General features: G+C 30.0%; 1 protein-coding gene across 2 annotated transcripts; it reads left to right on the forward strand.

Moving 5' to 3' along the window:
* The first annotated feature begins 551 nt into the window (after positions 1–551).
* Positions 552–26,346, forward strand: LOC129976341 (zinc finger protein 257-like). Of its 2 annotated transcripts, none has more exons than XM_056089856.1 (2): positions 552–694; positions 23,473–26,346. In XM_056089856.1, the coding sequence occupies exon 2, from the start codon at positions 24,028–24,030 to the stop codon at positions 24,820–24,822; it is 795 nt and encodes a 264-aa protein (XP_055945831.1). In that variant the 5' UTR covers positions 552–694; positions 23,473–24,027; the 3' UTR covers positions 24,823–26,346. The 2 variants fall into 2 exon arrangements, with proteins under 2 accessions (XP_055945831.1, XP_055945830.1); XM_056089855.1 differs by having other exon boundaries at positions 552–690.
* Positions 26,347–27,962: the final 1,616 nt, after the last annotated feature.

The following is a 27,962-nucleotide window of genomic DNA, read 5'->3' on the forward strand; positions in this document are numbered from 1 at the left end:
TTTGAGAGCTTCCATTGGACAGATCGTTTCGATTGTTACTTTCCAGTGAAGTCACCGCTCCGGCAAATTTCAGTGATATCGTATCGATTGTTACTTTCTATCGTGATCCAAAATCTGTAATCGAAATATCACCAGAAAGATCGTATCAAGGATTTGAATCACACCCCTCTTTGAAAAGTATTGATCACTTGTATTTGTGACTTTTTGATATTGGTTACGTAATAACCGCTCTTAAAATATTCGTCATCTCTACTGTTCTAATCCTCTAAAGTAATTTTGTCCTTAATTGACATATGTGCGTCAAATGATCTGACATATTAGGAAAGTTTTAATTCGTGAATCATGATCAGTCCTTCTAATTCAATCTTTCATCTGCCTTTATACGAATACTTTTATTCAAAGCAACCAAACGTTAAATTAGCGTTTTGCAGACTAGATTCAATGGTCCGTTATGGATTCGATAATTCATTTTGTTGATCCATTTGTCGGATTCGTTCTGAAATGATTAAACAATGGGAGGAATTTCAGAATAGATTGAATGTCTGTTAATAACGTGAGTAACTCATTTCTCTCTCTGTCTGTATATTGGATTCTGGAATTATTCAAAATCTGCGCTTCATGTAAAGGCTAAACGTCGGATAAATCATAGTTAATACAATTCAGTCATTGGCGCATGACATTAAAATAATTGTAAGTAAGTTTCACTTGATTAATAACATTTTTAAGGGATTCTTTTTTTAAATAAAACTAGGTTATGTTACAAATTGTATTGACGCTTTGTTGAGAATGTAATGCTTATTTCGTTAGTTGATGAAAAATGCTTGAAATTTAGTTTATATTTTTCTGCAAATCGAAAAGTTACTTTTTGTTTTCTGCGTATTATAGATGCTGCTTTTATATATCTTATTATGGTTATTTGATATTTTAATTTATCCTTGCGCCTCCATTAGAAATATTTAAATCTAAAGCATAATATCTGAATTCGGTGAAAGTTTACAGTTGACTGTCTTTTGATTTTTTGGTGATTTTTCTGACACCAAGATCGTTAATAAGGGGATTTTCTGTCGGGAAGCCAACAGTAACGTAAATGAAAACAAAACATTATGGAAACCAGAAGTAGTGTTTCATCTCTAAAATTTGTCGCTAATGGAAGGGGCACCCAAATCTACATTAAATGAAAAGTAATTTGTATAGGTTAAAAATTTGTGAAATGTGTTTAAAGATTTATATCTATATTAGCATTTAAAATTCTGGACGCAGGTGACAGGTTCAACAAGCAGTGAAAACACTTTGAATTGTTTAAGTTCTCTTTATTCTTTCCCGGGAGACAGGCATGATTTGTTTACAAGACACGGACAATGCATGTATGCTGTGTAAGTCGCACAAAAGCAGAAGTGGAGAAGAAGCGAGAAATAGATTGTCCCTCATCTTATATCACATGAGATATTGATAGGGAAAATATTTTTTTTTTCAGTGCTAATATATTATTAAGATTCTGATAGGGATTTATGACGCATGTCAATCAGAAGTAAGGGAAACACAGGGATCTTTTAAAAAAAAATGTGCTTATTGGACTTTTTTCTCGCCCTTTACGCGGAGCTAGTGAATTTGTCAGCGTTTAATTGATTCAGCAATTCTATAAGTTTCTCTTGAATTAATTAAGTAGAGAATGTGGAATTCGATCACGAAATAAGAGAATATTTTAGAATGAATTTGTGTGTGTGTGTGTGTGTGTAAGTGATGCCCCTTGTGAAAAAAGTGAGAAAAGTATTTTCCGAATGTTTTGTATATTATTTTGTCGATTTTGAAATTATTGTTCCGTTGCTAAAAGTTTAACTAACTAAGTTTTTTTAGTAGATTTTGTGCTATTTGTAATTCTGATATTCTTCATTGAAACTCTGAAAGTCGTTTGTTTCCTAATTTTGAAGTTTCTAACATGGCTAAAATATGGCGATTGTTTGAAATATTTTGAAATAGTCTTTCATGGTGAGAAAGAGGACACTAATTTTTAAACTAACCAATATTCTGGATTTTTGACCAACTCTTTATACCTTTAAATTCTTTTTCTTATTGTACATATTTCATTAAAGATCACTTTCTAGAAACTTCATTGCATTGTGTATAATAATCAAACATTATCCAGTGTTTAACAGAGGAATAGTGTCAACATTCATATCTGTCTGTATTGGAAACATGGATTCATTTTGCTTCTTATTCTAAGATTATTCTGTTTTAAAATGTTGTTGTATTTGACGTAACACAAACTATTCTTCTTTTTTTTTATATATATATAATACCAGGTTTCTTTGTGTAATTCTCTTTTCAACATATTCATTTCAGTGCACATTGCACATACATGATTATTTTTCAATAAATAAATAGAGTTCATAGAAATAAATTGTTTTAATAAAATTTAAATAAAATGCAGTAAAGAGGAATGACCTTTTTAAAAGTATATATATATGTATATGTAAAACAATGGCTAAATATCATAACAAAATTTGATCTGCCTTATTGTACCTTATGTCCTCTGTTAAACCAGAGGTGGTATCTAAGCTATAATTGTCTCCAGATTTATGAATGATATAGGTAGAAGAGTTGCATCCCTTTCTAAGAAATAGTAAGATCTTAATTGAGTTAAAAGTAAGCAGTATTTCATTACCATTACCGAATTAAAATAATACCATTATCAGCAGTTGCATTTTTTTAAAATTATGCATTGTGTATGTAAAAAAAATATTTACAAAACTTTTTGCAACAATTTTTATCATTTTTACTTTAAAATATTCTTCTTGCTTTTACATCATTTATGCAACATTGGAATTAAATATATTCTTTCTATTGTTGTAATAAATGGCATTTAAGTAACTTCAAATAAATATGATTTAATCGATTGTCTTGTATATTTATTTGTAGCATTATGAATATTAGTCTAATTATTTTTGTTCTGAATGAATATATATTTATATACTTTTATTCTCTTAATTAAAGTGCAATTTTTTATAGAATTTTTGCAAAAGAGTTAATGATCATAACAATAAAAAGAAAAAGATAGCACTGTTCAACTAAATGCTCTTAAAATATGAGAAATTAAGTGCAGAATACTAATATTGAAAATACTATGAAATAAAATTTATTTCCAAAGAATTTATTATTTCTTTCCATTTATTTTTGTTTAATAGTATGTTAAAAAATATATAAAAAAATAGTGAAATGTCATTGCAAAATTTTTTTGTAGACAAACATTTAATTTTTAAACTCTATATTCTTTCCACTGCCTCAAAAATAAAACAAAGCAAATAATGAAAATATTCAAAATGATGATGCTGTGACTCTGAAGTCAAGTCAATTAGTGATATCGTTAAGTTGAAAACTGTTTAGGATAATTTATTCCATAAAGCAGAAAAGAGGGATTGGAGTGAATTTGTTTTATTCACAGGAATGAAATGTTTCTAGCCTACGATTATGATGGTGGTCATTATTAGGTTGAGAAAGTTTATTTTTTCCCTGCAATTTTATATCAACATGTAATGTAAATTACATCTTTTAAATATAAATTATTTATATTTGAAATACATTTTTTAGATTCTTTTGAAGTTTTAATGTGAAAGCAATTCTAATCATTCCATGCAACTGACTTAATTTAATAAATAAAAATTAATAATTTATGGAATATGGTTTTCAATAGTTAATTTTTTGTTGCTAAATTTGCATTTTTAAATAAAATTATTGAAATGCTTTTTAGTACAGTTGCAAGCATATAGGAAAATGTTAATTATTTGTTTAAATTTCATAGCACAAACATATGCATAATTAAGTGCAGTATTTAATTACCAGAATTATTTGTAGTTTTAATTAAGTTTTTTTTCTTAAAATTAAGAATTTAAGTAATCTTTCCTAATCATATAAAATTAATTTTGTTTCCTATGATTTTTTGCAAATTGTAACATACAATTAAAAGGCAAGGAAAGATTTGATTATCTAATATATGTAAAATAAAGAAATTTGTAGCAAAAAATATGCAGTGTAGTGATTTGCAATTATTTTAAACTTTACTAACAATTATAAATCTTTCGTCATTTTTAATCTATACAATTTTGTATTACAAAATTTTCTTGCATTTGTATATTTTATTTATTAATTTGCCAAAAATTTCTCAAATGAGTCATTATTCTTATATGAGTAAACAATTTTTTTTTTTTAAATATTGCTGCTTTGTTTTTCACTATGTATTTTATAGAAGGATGAAAAATGATGCTGGAATGAAATATATCTTGTTTGCATTGCTTATTTTAAATTAATGATTTTACAAAGCAAGGCATTGAAATTAAATTGGTTTGTTATTCGGAAAAAAACTAAACCACATATTAACTTAAAAATTTAAGAAATATAATCTATGAAGTACTGAAAATATTGTATGTAAAATAAATCTATCCAGGTATACTATTTTGATGTAGTGGGTTTGGAAATTAACTGAAATCAGTGGAAATTTGTGTTAAGCTTTAAGTTGAGTTTTAGTGGAAAATTTTAATGTTTAATGTTGATCTTTGCTGAGGATTAAGGGGGCTTTCTTTTTTGTAGAATTCAAATAATGAATTTCTTCTGTTATTTTTATGGAAATATATTTATGGTTTCAAAAATTTTTAATAAAAGTTTTGGAGTATGAGTATGAAAAAGTTTTGGAGTAATAAAATTTTGGAGTTATTAAAAATATATATAAATACTTTTCTTTCCTTTAGGTTTAATGAGCATTCAAAAGTGGTTATGTTTCTGAAAACGTGTTAATTTTATAGAATTTTTTTTTTTTTGAATTTTACTAAGCAAATAAAAATTCCCATCCTTGTAATTTTGAGTTAGTCCTGTTATTTATGAAAAAAAAAAAAAAAAATGTTTAGAAAATGAAAGTACTCAGTTTGTTCCATTAACATAGAGGCATGAGTTTGTTAAAAGGAACCAAGTCATGTTTTTTTATCCTTTTCAAAAATAATTCCCATGATTTATTTCTGTTATTTGTTATACTAAGTTGTAAGATGTAATATTAAGTTGATATGTTGTATCATCATATATTAAATATATTGTATCCATTATGTTCTTTATTATGGGAATTAACTACACTTTTTAATTATTGCTTGAGAGGAAAAAAATATGCTTATTGTTTATATTTATAAAAATTTTAAATTTAACATTTTTGAAAGGAAAATATTTATCCCAATATGTAATAAGCAATTTCATAAATTAATATATTCCTCTGTAAAATGTTGAATTTTACAGATAAATTAGTACATACTACCAGTGGTGTATAGTGGGTACATAAGTGATAAGTAGGTGAATATTTTTTGGTTTGCAAGGAGGTATCATTTCTTATTTCAAGACGAAACATAAAACTTATTAGAGACAATGCATAGTATTTAATTATATTTTTTTAATTAAAGTTTTCTCTAAATTATTAAAGAAATTGCTATCAGGATTAAGAATAAAATATTCTTGAATTTAAATGACATTTAAAAGTAATTGAAATTCGCTTTGTGTGAACTAATGACATTTACAAATAATTTTTAACATTGTTTATGTTATGTTGAAAAAAATAATGTACAGTTTAGATCCAATAATAAAGTTATGAAATAACTAAAGTTACATATACATAATAATACATATAATAAATATGCAACAGAAAAGCAAAAAGTCTGACATCTGATAAAATAGCTATGCTCGTATACAGGTCACATAATTCTACAGTGTGATTCATAATTATATAATGTAATGAGGAAATAGATTGAAAGAAACAAATTTAAATTTAATCAATCAAAAAAATAAAAATATAACTCTAGAAAATGTACCATCTTTCACAAGTGAAGAATATATCATAGAAAAAAAAATTGATTCTTACAAAAAAAAAAGAAAAAAAAAGCTTAATGTGGCAATAAAGTAGAAAAAACATTCTGCATCTGTAATCATTAAAGATACAGAAGTAAGAAACACTGAATATTTTATTTATTTAAAAATATTTTATTACTATTATTGTATTTTGTATTTAATAATTTTTTCCAGCCGTAATGCTTATATATATATTTAAAACCATCTTTTGTGACATTTTAAGTACGAAAAATTTGTAAAAATATTTGTATCGTAGTTTATAAGTTTTTAATTTTTTTTTTAAATTAATTTTTTGTCTCTCCTTGAGATGTTGTAGTATTGCAACCAAATTCTTAAAAATTATTTTTGAAATTAAAAGGCAATTTTTCCCCACTATTACCAAACAAAACTCTTTTCAAAAAAAAAAAAAAAAAAAAAAAAAAAGAGGCCCTTTTCGTTTTACCTTACTGTGCATGTTGGTACGAAGCACGCTACAATTACGAGTACCAAATCGCCAAAATTTGGGTCGGGAACCAGGTGTCCTCAGCGTCTGACAAGGTTTAGATTTAAGAGAATATGATCTAAAGTAGCTCCCGTTTGGTTCAAAACAGGATATAAAGGAAATAAAGCTGTAAAACACTCCATGTAAACACCGTTTCGACGACTTCTTTACTGATTTGTAGTATTAAATAAAAAGTCACGAATTGTTGTGTTATATTCCCAATTCAGCCTCTGAGATAAAATATTAATGAAATTCATTAAAATGCATGATAAATAATTAAAAAGTACCAAACACTGGAAATTTTTTTAATTATCTGTAATTTTGATGATTGATTGACCTACGAGGACTCTAAAACCTGACCTCGGATTTTTTACATTTCATAAACGATCGAATAACTTTTACTCAAAAGTCTTTTTTTCTGCCATATTCACTCCGTCCCCCCTTGCCGATTGCACTATTAGATGCTATAATAGTCACCTTTCAAGTACCGACTATTCCTTTGCACATAATATTTATCCAAAATGTTTAACATAATTAAAAGTCCTTAAAATTTGTTTATTTTAATAATGGTCGTAAAATTGCTTGTATTTTTAAGGATTAAAAAGACTTTTCCCCAATTGCAGAATGTTTTTAATTAAGGATATCTATGTAAGAGATTGTAAGTTTACGAAAAAAACTGATAAATGGGAGAAATGTATCCCTTTTATTGATTTGATACACCTTTCATTTCCCTTTGCTTGTTTATTTGAACAAAAAACAAGCAAACAGACGACCAAGAAATTATTACCAATGATATATAAAGAAAAGGTAGAATGTGATTTCTGTTTCTGCTTACAGAAAAACTGACCGACTTTCTTATAGTCTGGTCGAATTGCCATGAAAGAAAAAATGCATAACACTTTTATTCATTTAAGCGTTTGAGTTGCCCATCTTAAATGTATAGTGGCAAAGGAAGGATCTTATAGTGGTTGGTGCTTGATAATTTTGGACCTTGGCATCATTAGTTGAATTGCAAGTGTTTATGGCTCGCAGACACAGTATTAATTTTTAGTCCTGTCAACATATTTCGTTTAAAAAAAGGCATCATTCACCAGTGTTTTGTTCCGGTGCGCCTACTGAGTTTTGTTCCGGTGCGCCTACTCCGGTGCGCCTACTGGAAAGCTATACCTCCCTTCCCTGTCGGTCACTACGCTTCTGTATGTTGGCATCCTGATAATATATTGGTTAATAAAAGTAACAGTAAGGGAAGTAATATCTTATTTTCGCATTTAAATAAGAGGCTGCTAATGTCAAAAGAAAGCTTTAAATAGAAAATTTAGTTGAATTAAAAAGATATGTATAATCAATCGTGGTATGTTAATGACTTGTAGAAGTAATTTTTTTAAAGTGCACATTTCAAAAATATTTTATATTATTTCTTATTTGAGTAGAATTTTTGTAATTCCATGTAAGTAAGTATGACACAGAATGGAATTTCAGATCAATATATGCTTTAATTTCTTGAAGGAGGGGGAGAAAAAAACCCCGTTATCTTAAAAAGACTATGAATACATTTTTCACGTCCAAATTATAGAATGGGGGGAAAAAGAAATCTTTCAAAATTTTGTTTTGCAATTTCAGGTGGTATTATAATCGATTTATAAGAAGGTGAAAATTTAATTTTCAGAGGGGAAAATATTTTAATCTGCAGTGACTGGCTTTCTTAAACGATTAACCATGTCTCTACATATATAGTTTACGAGATAAAACGAAAATCATCTGCGCATGCGAAGTAGAAGACTGCATGGGATTCTTCTATAGCCTAGTAAGATTACTAATGGTGAAAACCCCATGTCTCTAATAGCAAGTCAACCTTTTAAAAACGCATCTGCTTTCAAAGAAGCATACATAATAATAATACTGGTTAAAAAAAAAAGGCTGCTATTACAGAGTAAATTGCATGTTTCTAGATTTCCAGAACATTTTTATGGATAACAATCGTATAAAATTTTCATAATTTGTGTGTAAGTTTGTTATGAATTTTAATTTTTCCTTTATCTATTATTTTATAAGAAATAAAATCATTCTTTTATTTTCGTGTATATTCTATTATACATTTCCACTTTAGGATTCTGGTTTTTCTTACAAATGCATTTCTCTATCATATGAGCTTTAGAATCTTAATTTCAAAATTTATTCAGCATTTCAGTTTTCACTGTGCCCGTGATCTGTCAAACTATTCTGAATGAATGAATTTACAAGAATTTTCGTGTCTGCTAACAATTTTTAGTAGCTTGATAACAAAAGTTTTCCTATAATGCTCACTTATTTTACATCATTTTACTATTACTTCTCTACCATTACTTCTGAATTTAAAATTTTCAATGTATTAATTGAAATAACCGGGAAACGGACATTTAATGATGTAGGTTTATCTAGTATTTTAAGTTCTGACATAAATTTCAAAAACAGTTCCCAGAAAGAAATACAAAAAATAAGCAAATAAAGAAAATTCAAATCTATATTTTTAAGTAATCTATTGCTTGAGAATAAGAAAATGTTTTTCCAAATTAGTAATTTGCCATTTTATAGCTTTTTAAATGCTCACATCCGAATATTATTTATACTGTGACTTTACTTCTAATAATCTTTAAAAGGAAAATAATGTATTTTTTTATACCTAAATGTATGGCCTATAAAGATAACAAATAAAACAAGTTTCGAAAATTTTCAGAAAAAAAAAAATGTAGGTTAGGCACATACCTTAATATATATATATATATATATATATATATATATATAATATAAGTTTTCGTGAAAATTAATAATTATTTAAATACGAAAAACCAATGTTTACTGTTTTTCTATTCCCATCCGCTTTTATTCAGGCTCACATCCGTGAGCAGATATAGTGGACCCTTTTGAATGGCCAGCGCAACAATTTTAATCAATAAAATTGTTGATATGCATTTTTTTTTCTATATCAAACTTAGATTGGATATATCGCATTGGAATACATTGTTGCAACTGAGTTTAAAGATAATATGCCTCGTCAACAGGCTGTATAAATGATGGATTTTTCTGTATTATCAAAATGTAATGAATTGGAAAAAACGGGAGTCGAAAGAATAAAGTAACAGAATTTCTGAAGAAACCGAAAAATGTGTTTACATTGATTGTAAAATTTGCATTATAGTTATGATTTAGATTTTTTTTTTTTTTTATCTCCTTAACTTTTTTTCTTTCTAGGAGAATATTAGTTAAGTGGCAACATGATGTTTTATATATATTCCTTATGATAAGATTACCTGTTGTGATGGCTCTCGTGATACGGCTCTGGGAAAAAATTTCTACAGATCTTAAACGATCAAGTTCCCTAGGACCCAAAACCATCGTCATCTGCGCATAATGCTCTCCGCATATTATTTGTTAGTATGGTAATTCAAATAATTTTTTTTTGGATTTTCACTTTTCCGAGATATATTATAATGAGAGTAAAAGTCTTGATCGAGTTCATATTTAGTCCATCTAAATCAAAGGGTGTGGAAATGGTGTGGGATTTTCACTAACCTGTGACTTTTAAATTTTTTTTACGATTTAAGATAGAAAAATAAAATGATGCGAACTGAGATGTTATGAAAACGAAAAATTTCCATAGTTAAAATTTTTCGAAAGCTGCAATTTCTTACATTTTAAGGGCTGAAAATTGATTTGAGTAACTTTTTCAATATGATATATATAAAGCCGGTTTTGAAAAAAAAAAAAAATGCCCAAAAATTGTTCTTTACATTAAAATTGCTTAAATGCAGTTGGATTAAAATGTAATGCATTGAAGAAAACTAAGTAAGTAAAATTAAATAGCCAGAATTATTTATTGGTAAGTTTTTAAAAAAAATGGTCAGCTTTAGAGAATTCGGAACGCTATGAGAGCTTTATTTATTTCCATATGGAATGCGAGAATGTGAGCGTGTTTGTTTTGTCCTTGTTTCACCCTTTTAAATAAACCAAATTATTTTTTAAAATATTATTTTCGTGAAATTATACATAAAAGCGAAGGCGTCTTTAACTGCAAGGATTGGAAACTTGATTAAATACTGTGAAATCGGTTTAATATTTAATTATCTAAAGAAAACGTTTCTCACATAATTTACTTTATAGTGTTTTGTCAATTTACAAAAGGGATTACCAGAGTGGAAATGAGAAAAATCCACGATTAGGAAAAACATATTTCCAAGACTGTTTTATTTTTATCAATGACAAATGGGATCATATGAGGTTTTCAACTTCCCTTTTGTATTCACTTTTTCTGAATATAAAAATCACAAATTCTCGTTATATGAAAAGCAAATACAACAGATGCTTCGAAATCGGATTTTTCTTTACATTGTGTAGCTTGAGCGAGCAATAGAAAGAAAATTTCTCTTCTGTTGTGTTGCCACAACACTTATTGACATAGGGGACCAGTATGACAATATGACTCTACTCGATTCTCGACTTGTATGTCAAGTTAGAAAGTTTGGTGAATTCTTTATGAACTGATGAAGCCATTTTTACCTTCACGTATATGCAATGTAGCAAAAGTTTTGTAGTAATTGTTAAAAAATTCTAGCTGCAGGTTTTAACGAATATTAACGTTTTAAACCTCCCTAAGTTCAAAAAACACCTTTTTGGAAAATGTAGGCCTATCTGTCCGTAACAAAGATAACTTTAAAAAAAAAAAAACGCTTCGAACCAAATGGATGGAATTTGGAACATGGTGTTTATACAAAATTTGTAGATTTCTATCAAATTTGGAGCTAAATCCCTGCGCAGGAAGTCTGTCTCTCCGGCTGTTCGAATACAAGTTAACACGATAACTACAAAGCGAGGACAGCTTGACGGACCAGCCGGAGTGGTCTTCCCAAAATATCCTCGCATAATCCTCATAGAAGTGTGGTCCCAGAGAGTGCCTTGAATGACATTTCATGCAATGATTGCATTTATAGTGTGACTGTTTGCCGAAACTATCCTGTGATCCTTGGAGAGATTTTTTGGCAGTTGATTCTTTTCAATCATTAATAGTATCCATGAGTCGAATTTGTGTTTTTGACCCTTTTTTCTCAACCGATTGAAACAAAAAATTTGACATAAAACTGCACTTGTAGTCACAATATTGATATATTTAAGTCATTGCTTTTATAGTTTCTGGAAGTACACACCGACAGACGATGAACCTTTCTTTGATTTGGCTTTGTGTTTTGCGAACTTAAGGTGACCTGAAACGGGAAGATTCGTTGAAACCTCGGTTTCTAATTTGTTGACGATTGCAATACCATCTCCGGATTTAAGACTTCATATTATTATGTAAAATTTAATTTTAAACTTATTTGATTTGCTATTCATTCTATACAACGGGCAGCAAACACATTTTTTCAGCGGTGCGAGTTGCGTTGGCCAGTGCTTGTGCACTGCGCAGTTGCGCCTCGAATTCGTCAATTTATGTTTTTTCAAGAACATCCCTTTTCACTTTTTTTTTCTAGGTGAAACAAAAGTTTGATAAAGTTCATCTCTTGTTTCTCGTCGGATGTTTTTTCTATCGGTATGAAGTCGGTGCTAATTGAAACGACAGCAATTTGACTGGCTCGTTTCGAAGAACGTGTGAAAGGAATAAATAATTTCCCGTTTTCTGCTTCTTGGTCACAGTATTTAATGATATCATATAAAATTTTCTTCGTACCACTCCTGAAAGCTTTTTTACATCATTTGAACTAGCTATATCAATACGAAATATTCAGTTAAAATAAAATGCTGTCAGAAATGACATAACATTCACATACACGTGAAAAAAAAATAGAACTAAGAAAGTATCTAATGCGAGAAATCCAAGGTTAAATGTGCTCATCTTTCCGCGTCACACCCCTTAATTAAATGGAATTTCGAAATGTGGTCTCAGAATCCGATTTAGTGACAACAAGTTTGCTTAATATTGTGAAGGTGAAAACTGGAAACAAAAATATAAAGTTGTTATATTTGGTAAAAATAACATACGTATTAAATATGTTTAATTTTTATGCTTGTATTTTCTATTTTACATTTTAAAGTTTAAATTTTATTATATAAATTTCTTTTATCAAAAATTAACGTAAAATAAGAAGTTCTGATTTCTGTTTAATGGAATTTTAATTAAAACCAGGGTGTTAAAATATTCCATATTTTCTTTCGCAAAGTTTTAACATAAATTATGTCTTTAGCAAGCTTCGGAATTAGATTAAGAAGTGTGTTTTTGGTTTTTTTTTTTTTTTTCAAAATTCCTAGAAAATGTGTAGACTAGATTATTTTAAATTAACATTAATATTAATTGTTAAAATAATAAAATTGTAAAATAAACTTCAAAAATATTTATTTAATAACTTGAATTTCATTTTTAGATAAAAATGAGTAAGTCGGAAGTTTGGGATAGTTTCGAAAAGTTCGTCAAGGCAATCTACAATCATTGTAATAAAATGTTGAGCTGCAAAGGATCATCTATGAGCAATCTACATAATCATTTGAAAGCAGTTCATAAAATAATTATCGGAAAGAAATCAGAAATTATCGGCGGAGAAAAAATGCCTGGATATTCCTCTTCTTCAAACAAACAAACAAATATTTTGAATTTTATGAAAGTGAAAAGGAATAGTTTAGATGAAATCATATCAAAACTTGCAGCAATGGATGGATTTTCTATTAATAGCATTACAAATAGCTCATTCATACGAGAGTCTCTTCAACAACAAGGATATTCATTACCTAGAGACAACTCTAGAGTAATGGTAAACAACTTTAGTATTCTCTCATTCATGCGTTTTATGACAATGCTAAACGTGAAACTATTATTGAATTAGATTCAATAAAAAAGAATGGGAAAAAATTTTCTATAACTTTAGAAGAGTGGACTAGCAAAAGAAATCATAGATATTTAAACATTAATGTACACTATTTGGCCGAAGATTTCAATTTGGGATTAGTACCAATAGTTGGATCCTGTGATGCTCAGAGAACATTAGAACTGTTATCTGAAAAGCTACAAAATTTCAACTTGAATCTAGAAACTGACATAGTTGCAGCAACAAATGATGGTGCCGTTGTTATGAAAAAAATTGGCAAAATATCACCTATAATTAATCAACTATGCTTTTCACACGCCATCCATTTAGCAGTTACTGATGTGTTATATAAACATAGAGAAATAGCTGGAATAAATGTTTCAAGTGAGGAATCAGAAGATGAAGACGAATACGAATATAACGATTATGAAGGTTCGCTTTATTATGTTTGTAACCAAGAACATTCTATTCCTATTTTGTCTGACAATTATAAACATCAGTTTCACAAATTAGAAAAATTTGTAAGTTCTTTAGAAAATCTCCACTAAGAAATGCCATTTTTCAAAATTATATCAAAAAAAAGAAAAAGCAAAGGATTTAAATTTAATACTTGACTGCAAAACAAGGTGGAATAGTATGGCGGACATAATTGGAAGATTTCTGTTAGTAAAACAATGTGTTGTTTTAGCATTGAATGATATTGGTTCTTCTTATATGTGGAATGAAGCTGGATATCCTAAACTTTTAGAACTTCTTGGAGTCTTGGGACCGATTTGTCTAGCAGCCGAAGGCTTAGGGCGACGAGATGCCAATTTATTAACAAGTAAAGGTATATTTGAATTTTCATTAAATGAACTAAAAAATTTAAATACTAAAATAAGTTTGAAATTATTATATGCTTTAGAAGAACGAATTCAAGAAAGAAGACAAGCAACTCTTTTGCTGTATTTGCAAATTCCACAAAACATTTCTAGTTCAGCGAAGAAATCTAGTGCACTTTCTTTAGTTTCAAAAACCGAAATTATAAAGTTATCGGGAAAGATATTGTCTAGAATATTTCCAAATTCTTATGTGGAAACCGATTCTGATGAAGAGCAAATCGAAAAAATTACTCATCAGAGTAATGTCGTTTTAAAAGAAGCCATGGAAAAATCAATTAATAAGTTTCTTGAAGACCCTGAAGAAAAACTTACAAATCGAAAGAAACTGAAAGCTGAATTTTCATTATTTGAAGCAACGAATAAAAGAACAAAAAACTTAGATTTGTTATTTGATGTCTTGAAAACTATAAAACCAAGCTCAGTACCCAGTGAACGAGTATTTTCAATTTCAGGCAATATTGTGTACAAAATAAGAACGAGACTTAGCCACCATTCAGTCGATATTTTGTGTTTTTTTTAAATCCTATTTTCTTAGGAGAAATGAAAATTAGTGAAAATAATAAAAATATTATTTGAAATTTTTGTTTGAGTTTTCGTTATTTTGTGTAAGTAATATATATATGTGATCTTTAATTTTGTTTTTTATATTTTGACTTTCATATTGATTTCGTTTTTTGTTATTTTATATAAATTAAGTAAAATATTTTCCCCTATTCTATTTTTTTCGACAAAAATTCTAAAACCGGTTTTTTGGAAATGCCGATTTCGAAAACCGGTTTTTTAAAAAGTCGGTTCACTGTTCTTCGGAGGCCTCGGTCTGATTGTAAACCAGATAACTCAAGGGATTGACTGTTTCAAAAACATGTAAACGCAAAGACGTAATGATTTAAATTGGTCAAACTTTGTATGGGATTTTGTGACTACAAGTGTATTTTTTCTTTTTTTTTTTTTTTTTTTTCGTCTTCAAAATTTTGTTTTAACCTTTTGTGATAAAAGTGTCTAAAGCACAATTTCGATTTTTGGATGTTATTAACCGAAAGCCAGAGATTAATCGCCAAAAGAGTCGCCACTGATAACAGGATAGATTTAGAATAAAAAGTAGTAAAATATCCAGTATTTCGTAACTATTGTACGACAATGTCATGAAAGGCTTCTTCTGGGATAACACTTTTATTAGAGAGTATGTTAGAAAGTTTTGGGTAGATAATTCCCGTTATATCATTCATGCAATGTTAATGTCATTGCTCTTAACAGTGGTAGTGATCCAATTTATGTATTTGTTGTAATACCTGAAGTCGTAGTCTTGTAAAACCGTAGGGCATATATATTTTGCCCGCTCAGATGTTGAATTTATTTTGTTTATTTTGTTTAACAAGCTTAAATTTTATTATTGAAATATATTTTTTTAAAGAACAGCGGAGCTTTTGTTTATTTAGATGTTTACTTATCTGATGTCTGCCGCATTACTGACAGTATACTGTATAAATAAAACACACTCGTTTGAGCCTTAACTCAAATATGTTTAAAATAGCTAATGATACGTTCTCTTTTATTCCAATTAATAGGAGAAAAAAATGTGGATTAAACGAGATCTTAATTCCAAAATTAATTAAGAAATTGCAAACGAAACTGTTTAACTTATTTATGTCATAAAACGTTATTTTCTATGTTTTATTAGAAGAAAAATAATTTCTTCGAGAATATTTAAAAATGTAGACGTTATTTTTTAAATTCTTGGCGGCGGATGCAATATTTTGGCATTTTCTTAGAAACTCCAATGTTTTCAATAACATATTTTAAATTTTGAAACAAAACTGTTAGTGTTTTTGTGATGTTTTGTTAATTTAATTTTATTCATTTTGCAATAATGTCTAATTATAGAACAATAATAATAATCACTTTTTATGACTGTTTCAGTATGGATATTTCATTATTTCTACTGTTTTCAGTATCTGCGAAAGATGGAAAAAAAATCTGAAAATTTTAATTTAAATTAAAAAGACTCTATCTTTGCCTTTTATTTTGCCGAGTGGGATTTTTTAAAAAAAAAATTTCACTAGCTTTAGTGTGATAAAGTAATTTTAAGTAAGGATTGAAGACACGTTAGTCATTGCAGTGAAAAAATTTGTTTTCCATTTTTTTAATACAGTAATTAGTGGTTTTCTAATATTTATTTGTAGAAACCAGATACTTTCATGAACCAGAAGAATTTCATTGTGACATATAACTCTATAATCAAAGCTATTACTTTAATGTTAATTTTTTTTTCTCATAAGGTGTTTGAAAGTGCTTATTTAAAGAAATTTATTATTCTCTCTGCTACTATTTCGTCTCCATTTTGGTTATTTCACACATTCCAGAATTGATTCTAATTTTCATTGCTGATGAAAATGAGTGTTTGCAATGGAATCATTTAATTCCAACAAAATAGTTTCAATTTTAGGCTTATGCACTTTTTCACCTTCCAGTTCAGTTGGTGATTTTCTAGATCGCAAAGAAAGAATATTGTAATGTTCTTCTCCCCTACTATTAATAAAAGTGAACGTGTGTGTATGCTTACGTGATTGCAATGGTGTTTAAACGGTGGGAGTATTCGATACAGAGCTATCAGATTTGATCGAAAACGAAAAGTTATGATGACCTACAGAAAACCTAAAAATTAAGTTGAGATTTCTTCCAAATTTTAACTTGTCCTAATATATTTCTTTTTCTATACCTGTAATTGAGCTTTATGGTTCATGACATTTTGAAAACATTTTTTTTCATTTACTTTTGTTGAATCCCCCAGGAAACCCCTCTAACCTCATTCGAGCCTAACATCGAAGTTGGCGAGCGAAGCCCCTAGTAGTATATAAAAAATAATTTCTGCAAACATTTCGTTTTAAGCCTTACGATTGGTAGATAGCGAGTCACCTAATCCATGACGCTTGAAGTTTGCTTTGCCAATATTGTTTGAAATATTTAATGAAAATTATTATTATGCCATATTAAATATTTTTATTGCATTTGACGATGAAATTATGACAAAAAAAAAGGTAAAGTGATACTTTGATTAAAACCATATTATTTGTTAAATTCACTTCTAGACACGCCGTTTGGCAACACTGATAAATACCTGTCCGGTTTGTTTACATTTTTCGAGTAACAGAAAGTTTTCGTCTCTCGACTAAGAATCGTCTAAATAGCACGACAATAGAGAAATAGACCCTGCATTTTTTTTAAACTATTAATGGTTCGTTCATATCAGATGAAGAAAAAATTCGAAGAAAGACCGATCGAGAATACATGTATGATTCGGGGACAACATCGGGGTTGGCGAACAATAATGGACAGGAGGCGAAGTCTCTTAGTGTGTGTGTGTGTGCAAAATTATAGGGAGTCCAAAAATTGTTGAAAATTTAAAAAAAAGTGTAAAGAAAAGTAGAAAAAAGTAAAATAAAAAAAAAGTAAAAACGAAAAAACTATCAAATGATGCTTTAACTATGAAATTTTTCTAAGTGAAAGCACACTTTTAAAAGTCTTATGTAGGTGACATATCCATTTGATGATCCAGGGGGTTGAGAAATACTGAAAACGAAAAAGGTGTTTTGAACCGTTATCTGCAAAAATATTAATACTCTTTAATTTTATATAAGCGTGTAGTGTGAAAACTGCAGAGTTTTTAAGATATTCAAGTTAAACTAAAATGTGCACCAGAAAACATTGCTGCAACATCGCTTCGCTGCTTGTAGAAGGTATTTTCATATTCCAAAGATAAATTTAGAGCGGGGATGAAATTCATTAAGGAGATGAAATATTACCGTTAAACATAGGTTCGCAGGTGAAAAATGAATGAACCGGGTGAACTTAATTTCCCTACGAATGCAAGAATTAGGAACAAGGTGTTCAAGAAGAAAAAGCATTCTCGTATGTAAACTATCCATGCATTCGAAGAAAGTAAAAACAGCAGGCAATATTCATTAACAAACATTGTAGAATTGAAGGGAGTTAAAATTCAATCGCAAACAACGTGTAGATTTTACTTATGACGAATATCTAAATATGTATTTAACTTACATAGTAAGATGAGATGAGATGACAATTGACGCCTAGCACAAAAAATGTATCAAGTGCAATATCCGAGGAGCATTATCCGCACCATTCCGCATTTGTAAACATCGGAAGACGGCTGCGGGAGACAGAATCCTTTAAAATAACGAGGCTGAATGCAGAACAAGAATACAGTGTGCGCACACCTGATTCAGAAAACCAGAGTTTTGCAGCGATTTGCAGATACCCCAATCAACAAGCACACGATCAGATGCAGCTGAACTGCGTATTCGATACGAAACAGTAAGGTTATGCGTGCTGAAAACACACCCCATCCACTTGCAGAAAGTCGAACTTCTATGCGATTGTGATTATCCATTGCGGGTGGAGTACACATGCAGGATGCTTCATAAAACGCAGGAAGATGCACAATTTTCTGCTAGAGTTTTGTTCTCAGATGAAGCCTGCTTTACCGGAAAAGGCGTTTTCAACACGCACATTGCTCATATTCGCTCATTCGAAAATACCCAAATCCCTATTTTGTAAACGTAAAATACAAGTTGAATATCAACATTCTGGGAAAATCATCTATTGGGACCGTATCTTCAGCCCAAACGCCTCAGTGGCGCAAAGTGTTTTTTTTTTTTTTTTTTTTTTTTTTTTGCAGTACGCTCCTCGGATTTAATACTGGGAACGCCAATAATTGTACACCAGAACGTTTGGTTATTGCAGGATGTGCACCAGCACATTTTAGTTGCATTAGTGAAATCTGACATGTTTGCGAATGAAGTTTAACGACCATCAATTCTGCCATGACCATGAATAAATATTTTCTCGCTGTTTTCGTTTTCCTTGGGCACATGAAAATTTACTTACGAAGCTGCTTTTTCTCAGTTACCTTGTTAATAATCAGCGCATTGATAGAACCGTTCTCTTCGCCAGGCTCATTGTCTCTTCGACGTCTGTTTTTGCAATTTTCACTGAAAAACATTACCTACGACCTATGTTTTATGGTAATCTTTCATCTCCTCCAAAATTTTTCATGTGCATCCTATCCCCGCTCTGAATTAATCTTTCGAATTTGATAACACCCTTTGCAAACATCGTTGTTTCAGCGATGTTTTCTGGCGCCCGATTTCCTTTTTCTTGATTATCCTAAAAACCTCAGTTTTCACACTATAAGCTTATATCAAATAAAAGAGTATTAAATTCCTTACAAACTTTTATTTTATCTTCAAATTTTAATATTTTTGCAGGTAACTGTTCTAAACTGCTTTTGCGTTTTCAGTAATTTCCGACCACCTGGATTATCTAATCGGAATGTTACCAAAAGGGGAGGGGCACATTTTAAGAATGTGCTTTTATTAAAAAAAAAAATAACTAAAACATCATTCATCATTTGTTAATGTTGAATCATCATTTCTTCTTTTTTTTATTAATTTTTTACAGCTTCCAACAATTCTCGGACTCCCTATATTTTTGTGATTTTCACCTACTAAACATTTTTTTTCGGACCCTATGTTGTATGGTGATTTTTATCCTCTTGATGCGTACTATATCCTCCCTGTATTTGTCGGTCGAAATCGGCAACACCCTGTGTGTGTAGGGGTATGGCGTTCTTGAAATATACTGACGATTTTCTAAAAATGTGTTACAGTATAACGGTAAAGATTAAAAAAGGAAGCAATTGTTGCTCCTTTTGTCGCAAGTCATGGTAGTTTTTAATTCAAAAAGTTGTCGATACTGGGGCTACATGCCCCTTTATCATTCTTCCTACATGCAAATCATCAAAATGCGCCGTTTCAGTAGAGTTACTGTTACTATTACAGTTACTGTTTCAGCTTTAAAAGTAGTGTTCAGTGACTGATCGAGGAGTAGAGAGTAGGAACAGCACTTTCTGTAGGAAAGTTTAAGTGACGTATTCATTCAAGGAAAGGAATTTCTTGCATTGGAAGTCATCAAATCGGGGGAGAGTTTAACTGCAAGAAGGAAAAGCTGTCATTGCAACTTCCAAGGGTCCGCAACGGGGAATACAATAAAGCAATTTTATGAGATTTTCAGAACTTTTAGAGGACACCTTTTATCTATTACAGAAGCAAAGGTACATGCGGTTGATGAACCAATTGCACTCTGCTCTACAAAATTTTTCCGAATGACTGCAGTCGCATCTCATGAGAGCGAAATGGCGACGCATAAGATAATATGCGAGTGCTTAGCGTTGTTCCCCTGCAGAATTCAAACGCAGCAACCAATTCATACCGTATCCGTAGAGAAAAGGAGCATCTTTGCGAATGAATAACTGGACATGATTGACGGCGATTATATTGATGTGATCTCTATATATTTTTCAGATGAAGCACATTTCCATCTCGATGGATTCGCCTATAAACAAAATTGCGAAATTTGTGGAATAGAGAACCATCAAATGTGTGTTCCAAAATCACTTGCTTCCCCAAAACTGATTGTATGGGCAGAGCGATAGACATGTAATTGGACTCCCTTTTTCTACATGTTATAATGAGTTCAAACAGATCTATTCAGGTGATACGCTGGCTACCGTATTCACCAAACTTAAATCCTTGCGACTTCTTCTCTTATGATCACTGGTAGGATGCGGTGTGCCAGTGAAATCTCCGGACACTTGTAGAACTTGAAGAAATAATTAATGACGTATGGAAAACCATTCCCTTCACCACTTTCTAGAAAACATCTAACAATTTCGTCCTCCGATTACGATATGTGATTGCGGCTGATGGTGGACGTTTTGAAAGTTGTGTAATATAATTTGCATTTATTTAAAGATATCGAAAAAAAAAAACCCAATTATTTCGTTATTTACTTGTTTTTTGTTTGCAGCGCCATCTATCGATAACTTTTTGACCTAAATCCAAAAATTGTGGGAGGAAAGATTTATGCAGTGTTTTGAATTTGTTGCATTAATATTTTTTTCAACCTTAACTGTTTTCCTGTTAATCATTTTTGAAAATCGTAAACCTGTTTCAAGACACCGTTTACCGATAGAATGTAATATTAATTTTATAATAATGCATTTTTGATAATATATTTGTACGAGATTAAAAAATTCATGTTATTAAAAACATATTTGCTTTTTACTTATGTCACGATACCTGTAATTGTGATGTATCAGTTTTTAATTCAGAAAATATTTCCAATTACTTATTTTCTAGAGCAGAAGTACCCAACTGCGAAACACTGTGATCCACTTCATCTTTAATTCATTGCGAACCTTTTGAGAGACATACAGCATTCGTAATTTCCATAAAAAATATTATGGGTTAAAAATGAGCTTTTGTATTAAAAAATAATAAATGTTTCTAGTAACGATAATGAATCACTTCGAAGTTAATAACTATGCAATCTGAAATGAGCATTCATTGCTTAAAAGAATATATGTTTAATTTGGCGACGGTTTCTGAGGAAACCATTCACCTATATATCGAAGACATAAAGACATTATATTACATGAACTCATAGGTTTGAACTATAGTAAACGCGATATATATATATTATAGTCTGTGTATTTTCTGTAGGCGGTTCAAGGTCACATTTTCTACCGCGTAAATGGTGCTAGACAACCAATAACGAGGTAGAAAATGTGACCTTGAACCGGCTACAGAAAATACACAGATTATAGCTATTTCCCGCGACCTCGTTCGTGTGAAAATTTTGTATATGTATGAGAACTGACCTACGCATGTTGCGCCTCAATCAGTACCTTAGCTCCGTTAATGATTAGGTCATTGTGAGTGCCATCCAGCCTATGCACGATATCTTCTGATAAAGTGTCCTTGTATTTATCCCACAGCTAAAGGGGGTTTTATAGTCCGCAAGTTCTCACTAAAATTGCAAACAGGTTATTGCGAGCAAAACGACAACGCCGCCCATCACTACCTGGTTGTCGCGATTATATTGATGTTTAACGCCTCTAAGGCATGCTCTTGCTACATTGTGCACTCGTCCCATCATATTAACTTGCACCTGGTGGTAAAGGACTCCCGGCTGCTGTTTTTGGTGATGTTGCATGTTTTGTATCTTTGCTTGCAATATTAAGCGGCAATTTGAAAACGGAATGTGCCGTCCGCCCACCGTTAAGCAAAGTTGCAGCAATACCCGAGGAATCTACAGCCAGAGCTATATTGCGGTCCTTGCGGGGTTGGGCTAGCAGAAAATTCAAATCAAGTCCGTATTTTTTTTAAAATCTAATCTATTTTATTTATCGATCAAGATTGAGATAGCTACAACAGTATAATACACATAATTTTTAAACTTTTAATTAAAATGAAAATACAGTTGTCAAAAATAAGAACAAACTGCACATGCGTGAATTTTCAACGCCAATTTTAGTATAGCGAATGCGCGAATCTATGCCAGTTGGTGTAACGCAATGCAGATTAGAAATTTTTAGTTTCCTTTATTCTGTTTTATTTTAATTTAAAAGTACTTCAGAATGAATCCGAAAGATCGATTAATTAACAATGTTTAATTTTAAATGCACCAAACACTAAGAAAATAAACAGAATCGACTCGTTTAAGACTGAAACCTTACTCATTTTCCGGTGGGGAAATGAAAAGATTATTGGCGGAAAACATAGTTTTTAATTTAAAGAAATTAACCACTTAATTAACTGGAATAAATGTGCTAAATTTCATCCAATTGTGTTCTGGCGTGATTGGTTAACAAACAGAGGTAAACAAAGAAATGTATCGCCTATGCATACCACAGCTCTTTCTATTTGCGCATGAAGTTTTTGCACATGCGCGGAGAAGTGTTTTTCGCATGCGCGAATTGTAGTGGGAAAATAATTAAAACCCCAATAATAAAATTCCTTTTTAAATTTTTATATGATTTCAATATATTAAAACCTTCTTCAATAAATGCCGTACAAAATGGTATAAATGCCTCCATTATGAATTAAATATTTCTCGAATTGCTGTGGTTCAAACATACAGACGCTTTCAGGATACTTCTACTATATATATAAAATTTAATTGCACATTGAAAAAAGACGGTTAATTTGTTTCTTCATTTCTCATCGTTTTGCACAAATCTCCTGTGTGCGTTACGAGACTAATTTTTATAATATTTTTAAATATAATATGTGTTATTTTTCCGACATATCTTTCTTGAAGAAAATAATTTTTATTATGTTTGCGTATATAAGGGTATTATAACATCGCTTAAGAGAGTTCTGTTAATTTATTGCTGTTAATTTTCTGTTAATTTTTTTAATCAGTTACATTTAATTATATATTTTTATGGAGCTTCTGTAAGATATTATTAATTTTAACCTTCAGAGTAAAGATTCATGAAAAAATTATTATTATTAATAATATTATTATTTATTTATTTATTTATTTGCAGGTGTATTGAAACAATGAACTGGAAGAAATGCGCTGCAACCAAAACAGTGAGAGGAGATACGTCTCAAATTTAAATTCAAAAAGTTTCGATCAAAACACTATGAAAATTATGATAAAACAATTGAAATTACAAGTAATATTTCCTGTGAGCAAGAAGACATTGTAAAGAAAATTAAATAAGTGTCATAAACGTTTACTCATCAACCAAAAATTTGCTTTCTCATGAGCTGAATGGTACAGAAAAAAGAAGGTCCTTTTGATTGGAAAATACAATGACAATATCTGCTGCCTCATGTAAAATTTCATTCATAAATTTGTGGCAGAAGTTGTAGACAATTTTTCCGGCAACTGATAACAGCAAATTTTTTATAAAACACGATTTCAAAAGACTTTAGTATGCTTTATGAAAGTATAGTAATGAAGTCCTACAGTAATCCATTTTCAGATAAAAGCAATTTCAGATGAAATTTATGCTCTTTAGACTGAGAAACTATATGTCAGCGAGATGTAAAGTGGAGCATTTTCTCTGCAGCAATATTTACAGCCACTTTTACTGATGTGCACAAACGAGAAACAGTATTCTTGCGATACATGTTCTATGACATTTTTTGGAATGAGCAATTTAAGGAAGCATTTACTAACGCATACGGAAGTGAAACCATATCGCTGCGAGATATGCAATAATGCGTTTTCACGTAACGCCGACTTAAAGAGTCATTTACTGATACATACGAAACAGAAATTGTATCCTTGCGAGATTTGCAATAAAGCATTCTCTCGAATGGCCAGCTTAAAGAGACATTTACTGATACATACAGGTGAGAAACCGTTTCCTTGTGAGATTTGCAATAACGCGTTTTTTCGAAAGGAGGACTTAAAGACACATTTACTGAAACATACGAAAGAGAAACCGTATGCCTGCGAGATTTGTAATAAAGCGTTTTTTCTGAGTGTAAATTTAAGGAAACATTTACTAATAAATACGGGAGAGAAACCATATGTATGTAGTATTTGCAGTAAAGCGTTTTCTCAGAAATATTATTTAGAGAATCATTTACAAACACATACAGGAGAGAAACCATATCGCTGCGAGATGTGCAACGAAGCGTTTTCTCGAAAAAGCAACTTAAAAAGACATTTATTGATGCACACGAAAGAGAAACTGTATAATTGCGAGATTTGCAATAAGACGTTTTCGCGGAAGGCTCATTTAAAGACACATTTACTAACACATACGGGAGAGAAACCGTATGTGTGTGATTTGTGCAGTAAAGCGTTTTCTAGAAAGTTCAATTTAAACAAACATTTAAGGACTCATACTAAAGAAAAACCGCATGCTTGTGATTTATGAAATTGCGTGTATTCTCTATAGGAAAGTTAGAGGAAAAAAACATTTATTGACTAATGCGAAAGAAAAGCCTTTTGAAGAAGTAACATTGAAAGTATAATTTTTTGAAATTTGTAAAATAACTTGAACTGATTCTTTTTATTCATATGGAAGAGAAAACTCATTCTTGATCCTAAACAATGAAGTATTTTTTGAGCAAAGGAATTAAAAAAATGCTGAAAAATCAAGTAAAAAAAATCATGCTTTTATGATTTATGTAATAGATAATGAGTTGAGCATGTGTACACACGTGACATGTTAATGAAAACATTTTCTTAAGAATCTGTTTAAAAAACCATTTTTCGATAGATACGAAAGAGAAGCCATAAAATTGTGACTTGTATTAAAGTATTGTCTGCGAAAAGAAAAGAAATGACCTATTAGGAAGAGGAATCATATGAGTTTTTTCCCTCTCTTTTCTGAAGAAGGATTTGAAGAGTGCATTTTACTGCAATACTGTAAGAAGAAGTTACGTATTTGTGAATTCAGCAGTAAGATAATATGACTTTCCTATACAGGACATTTCCGTACCGGTCATGAAACTATCAGATGTAACTCTTATCAGTGACCGAAACAACCCGATTTCCCGATTACGATATTTTAAATGTTGTCTACAAGCCTGAAATTTGACATTTTTATTACATTTTTGGATATTTAATGACATGGCTTTTAATAGAGTCTGAATATTTTCCACAATGTGTTTTATGACGGATGAATTATATTTTTAGTAAATTTATCCAAAAATGTATGAAAATAAAATCAAGAATAAATATTTTTATCATAAGAAATTATACCTCTCTTGAAACAGTAATCGCATCTTCTGTATTTTGGATAACTAATATCAGAACTAACAATTTGTTACATGAATGTAATATAACTTTTATTAATCGGAAGCTACTTAGTTTGGCCACATTTCTTCTTAACTCATTTGTTTAATTCAATACCTACGAACACAAAAATAAATTATGTTTTGTTATAGTCACTTAAAAAAAGATTCTTTCTTAAGTTTCATTTATATTTAAGTCAGGTTAAGGGTGTTGAAATGGCTTGTGAGGAAATGATAATTGTTAAAGGAATATTTTTGAAACACCATAAATACCTTAGAGTTAGTCCAAATTACCGAAAGCATACTTTTATCAGGTGGCGTGTTATATCAACATCAAAACTACTCTTTTAGGTATAAATTATTTATCGGTTATATAACTTCTCATTTTGTATATAAAATGTAGTAATCATCTAGGCATTGCAATCTGCTTAGCGGCTAGTATAAAATCCGGTAATATAAATTAAGCCTCCTCTAACGTCTCTAAAAAACTACACTGCTTTCAAACACATCTTCATTACATTGACATATAAGTTTGCTGTTTAAATAGTATTTTAATTGAAATATATCCTAATTTTAGGTACATGTATTTGATAAAATTTTGATTATCTATTTAAAAATAAAAATTATTGTTAAAAGTATGTATTTCAATATAATAAGTTTTAAAATACACTGTAAAGCAAAATGTATGTTTTTCCAATATCCTCCAGTATTGTAAGCTGTTTTATCATTTTGCCCAGATTTTTTGAATATCTTTTATTAATTTTTAAATTAATGTATATTTTTCTTTGTTGTTTTTGACTAATCAATCATTATTAAGATCTTTCGTCTATTGAGCTACGACATATTTGAACACTCTTCAGTAAATCAACTTAAACACATATGTTAACTGACCTGAATATACTTTCGGCGATTGATATTTCTCATGAGCATCCTTCATATACTTTTTCATATATTTATTGTTACAAATTGTAATATCAATGGAAAATCAAGGCAATATTGTGTTACAAAATTGCCTAAATTATAGCTAAAATTATAAAGAAACCAACTAAATTTTTAAAGAAAAAGGAGATTTTGGTAAATGTTGCAAAATAATAATCGATATTTTGCAAATGTTACTAATTATAAATAAGCATTAGATGTTTGGAAAGCTTAATAAAAATGGAGAAAATGCTTTTATTATTTTTCTCCATATTTTTTAATTTAGTTCTCTTTAAATGCTTCGAATTTCAGTTGCAGCTGTCGTAAAATATAACGCAAACAATTTTAAGAACTGAAATAATAGTTTTTCAGATAAATTACAAAAAGGAATGTTTTAAATCAGATAGGAAACTGAAAATTTTTCGCTTAAAATTATGAATGCTTAGAGCTTCTTTTTTTTTATAAATAAAATTGAATCTATGTCTATCTTTGCGCCTCTTTGAACATTTTGCAAAATAGACTGTTAGGCGAAGATTTACTAAATTTATATAGATACAATTTGGAGGGAAAAGTGTGAAGCTCGTAGCAGAGTTTTCTAAATATTTAATTTTTAAAAAATCAAGCCAAAATTTCTCTTTTTACTATAACTCAAAAATATTAACTTCGAAAATAAAGTTTATTCTAACCAACTTGTCTTAAAATTCAAGCATTTTATTGTTTTATGTGTTTTTAATCTGTTAAATAAAATCTGTATATCATGCACGTTTTTTTTTTAAGCGAAGATCTTCCGCTTGTATTCATGTATGAAAAGATAAAGTTTTCATATACAGGATGAGTTTGATCAATTCTGACAAACGAAAGAGTGTGATAAAAGAGCCCATTAGGATCATACACTGTAGCAACCTTGTCCAAATCCCAACCGCTTACAAGTTATGGCGAATAAATTAATTTTGCTCAAAATCTTGAAAAACACCCCAATTTGGAAAGAAAATTGGGCTCACCCTCAACACAAAGTAAGCGCATATTCCGAAAGAACAGCTTTAAGATGGTACCAGCTTCATAAAAATACATGGATTTACAGCTGAGTAGTACGCTCTGAAATGTTGGCGACATTTAAAATGGAAATGTCGCCAAAATTTTTAATTCTGAATTCCGAAAAAATCTTACAAGCTACAATCTGTCGAATTTCCTGAAAACTTGTCCGGTTTCGAACGTGTCCACTATAAACCATGTAAATATTTTTTTTTTCTGGACAAATTTGTTTATAGCAACATATTTCTGAAATTGGGTTCGTTAAAAAAGGAAACTTAAAAGGGGCCACTCCTTATTTTAGTTTCATTTGTATTTTCATCCTGCAGTT

The sequence above is a fragment of the Argiope bruennichi genome, chromosome 7 (genome assembly GCF_947563725.1).
Source record: "Argiope bruennichi chromosome 7, qqArgBrue1.1, whole genome shotgun sequence".
NCBI classification, from domain to species: Eukaryota; Metazoa; Arthropoda; class Arachnida; order Araneae; family Araneidae; genus Argiope; species Argiope bruennichi.

Excerpts from the sequence above, each read along its gene's own strand:
- LOC129976341 (XM_056089856.1), top strand. The coding sequence starts at position 24,028 with ATGTGCACAAACGAGAAACAGTATTCTTGCGATACATGTTCTATGACA.